Genomic DNA, 1,996 nt, shown 5'->3' on the forward strand with positions numbered 1-1,996 from the left:
TTAGTTGTGGTGCTGCTGCTGGTTGTGCTGCTGTTGCTGCTGGTGGTGTTAGTTGTGCTGCTGCTGCTGGTTGTGCTGCTGTTGCTGCTGTTGCTGCTGCTGCTGCTGCTGCTGGTGTTTGTTGTGCTGCTGCTGCTGGTCGTGGTGCTGTTGCTGCTGTTGCTGCTGCTGCTCTTGCTCGTTGTGCTGCTGCTGTTTGTGCTGCTGCTGCTGCTGGTCGTGCTGCTGCTACTGCTGCTACTGCTGCTACTACCGCTGCTGCTGCTGATGGTGTTGCTGCTGCTGCTGCTGCTGCTGCTGCTGCTGCTGCTGCTGTGGGGTGTACAGACAGCGAGGATTTGACGCTGGAGAAGTTGTCTTTTGAAGAACTAAAAAAAACGCGAATATATCAGCGGGCCTTCAAATATTTCACCAGAAAAGGCAAGTCGAGGGTTTAGGGTTTAGGGTTTAGGGTTTAGGGTTTAGGGTTTAGGGTTTGGGGGTCAAGGGATTAGGGTTTACGGCCTCAATTGTAGGGCTTAGTAGGGTTTAGGGTTTAGGGTTTCGGGTATGAACCGTAGGGTTGAGGGTTTACGGCCTGAACCCTAGGATACATTTTTAGGGTTTGGGTTTTGCACATTAGGGTTTAGGGTTTACGCATTAGGGTTTAGGGTTTAGGGTTTTCAAGGGTTTAGGGTTTGAGTGTTTTGTGTTTTCTTTGTAGGGGTCCCTGAGGACGCTAAGTTGGTTTATCATGATTATCTCAACGACCCCGAGATCCGCGTTGGCTAAACCCCAAACCCTAAGCCCTAAACCCTAAACCCTAAACCCTAGCTCTTTTGCTGGCGGTGCAGTCCCTACCATCGGCGGAGGAGATAACAGCATAGCGGGAGGGGGCCCCCCAGCGGGGGGACCCTGAGGGTTGCTGCGGCCTCCTGGGGGCCCCCAGGGGGCCCCCCAAGGGGGCCCCCAGGGGGCCCCCAGGGGGGCACCCTGACAGCTGCTATGCCCTCCTGGGGGGCCCCCCTGGGGGCCCCTGGTGGTTGCTGCGGTGTTCATTTGATGGAGGCTGTTTGCTGTTGCCGCGAACTGAAGAAAGGGTTTTAGGGTTTTGTTTGTGTCGCTGCTTTGGGGTTTAGGGTTTAGGGTTTAGGGTTTAGGGTTTAGGGTTGTTTGGTGTATTGTTGCTGGCGTGATAGCAATAGCAGCAGCAGCAGCTGCTGCTGCTGCTGCTGCAGCTTACAATTATTATTTATGATTATAGTCTATACAATATATAAAATACATTCTATATAAATAAATTAGAGTAAATATAAAAATAAAAAAAAAGAAAAAGAAAGCTCAGGCAACAGCTGAAACCCTTCGCCTGGCGCTTGCTGCTCGGGTGTCTGCGTATACACCCCAGCTGCGTGCTGCACCCTGCGTGGCTGTTGCTGTATATAAATTATTATATCTTCTTGCTGAGGGGGGGGCCCCCATTGAGGGGCCCCCATGGGGGGCCCCCCCTATACGTTGTGTGTTGCTGCTGCTGATAGAAAGAAAAGATATAAACGATGACCATACAGAACAGCTGCTGCTGCATGCGTGCAGCAACGGCCTGCTGCTGCGAGCAACCAGACGGCCTTCAGCCCCAAACAGCAGCAGAGAAAACATAGATACAGAAGGGTAACCACTGCTGCTGCTGCTGCTGCTGCAGTTGCTGCTGCTGCTGCTGCTGCTGCAGCAGCCCGGGAAAGAGAGAGACAACACCACGTCCGAAGCAAAGGACGGCACCTTCGCCTCTTCTGTCAACCCGGGCATCGAAAGAGGAACAAACTGCTGCTGCTGCTGCACTTGCTGCTGCTGCTGCTGCTGCTGCTGCAGCAGCGGGTCTTGACACTGCGGCCAGTGAGAAGAGAAGCAAGGAAGAGGAGCAGCAAACAAACCCTCATCATCCGGCACCAGCTCCCACGTACGATTACTAAAGGGTACAGTAGCAACAGCAAGCGGCTCAGCACCAGGGGGCCCCCCCCAGGGG

General features: G+C 53.8%; 1 protein-coding gene across 1 annotated transcript in view; it reads right to left on the minus strand.

The window, feature by feature from the left end:
- The window catches only part of EMH_0052330 (uncharacterized protein), a gene marked incomplete at both ends in the record, with an annotated part of 2,156 nt that extends 377 nt beyond the window's left edge, over positions 1 to 1,779 (minus strand). Inside the window, 2 exons of the mRNA XM_013496865.1 lie at positions 1 to 368; positions 1,538 to 1,779. Coding sequence (XP_013352319.1) covers positions 1 to 368; positions 1,538 to 1,779 — 610 coding nt within the window. The remainder of the gene's footprint in view (positions 369 to 1,537) is intronic.
- Between the last annotated feature and the right edge of the window lie 217 nt (positions 1,780 to 1,996).

Source organism: Eimeria mitis, genomic scaffold (genome assembly GCF_000499745.2).
Source record: "Eimeria mitis Houghton genomic scaffold, Emh_scaff2345, whole genome shotgun sequence".
Lineage (NCBI taxonomy): Eukaryota > Apicomplexa > Conoidasida > Eucoccidiorida > Eimeriidae > Eimeria > Eimeria mitis.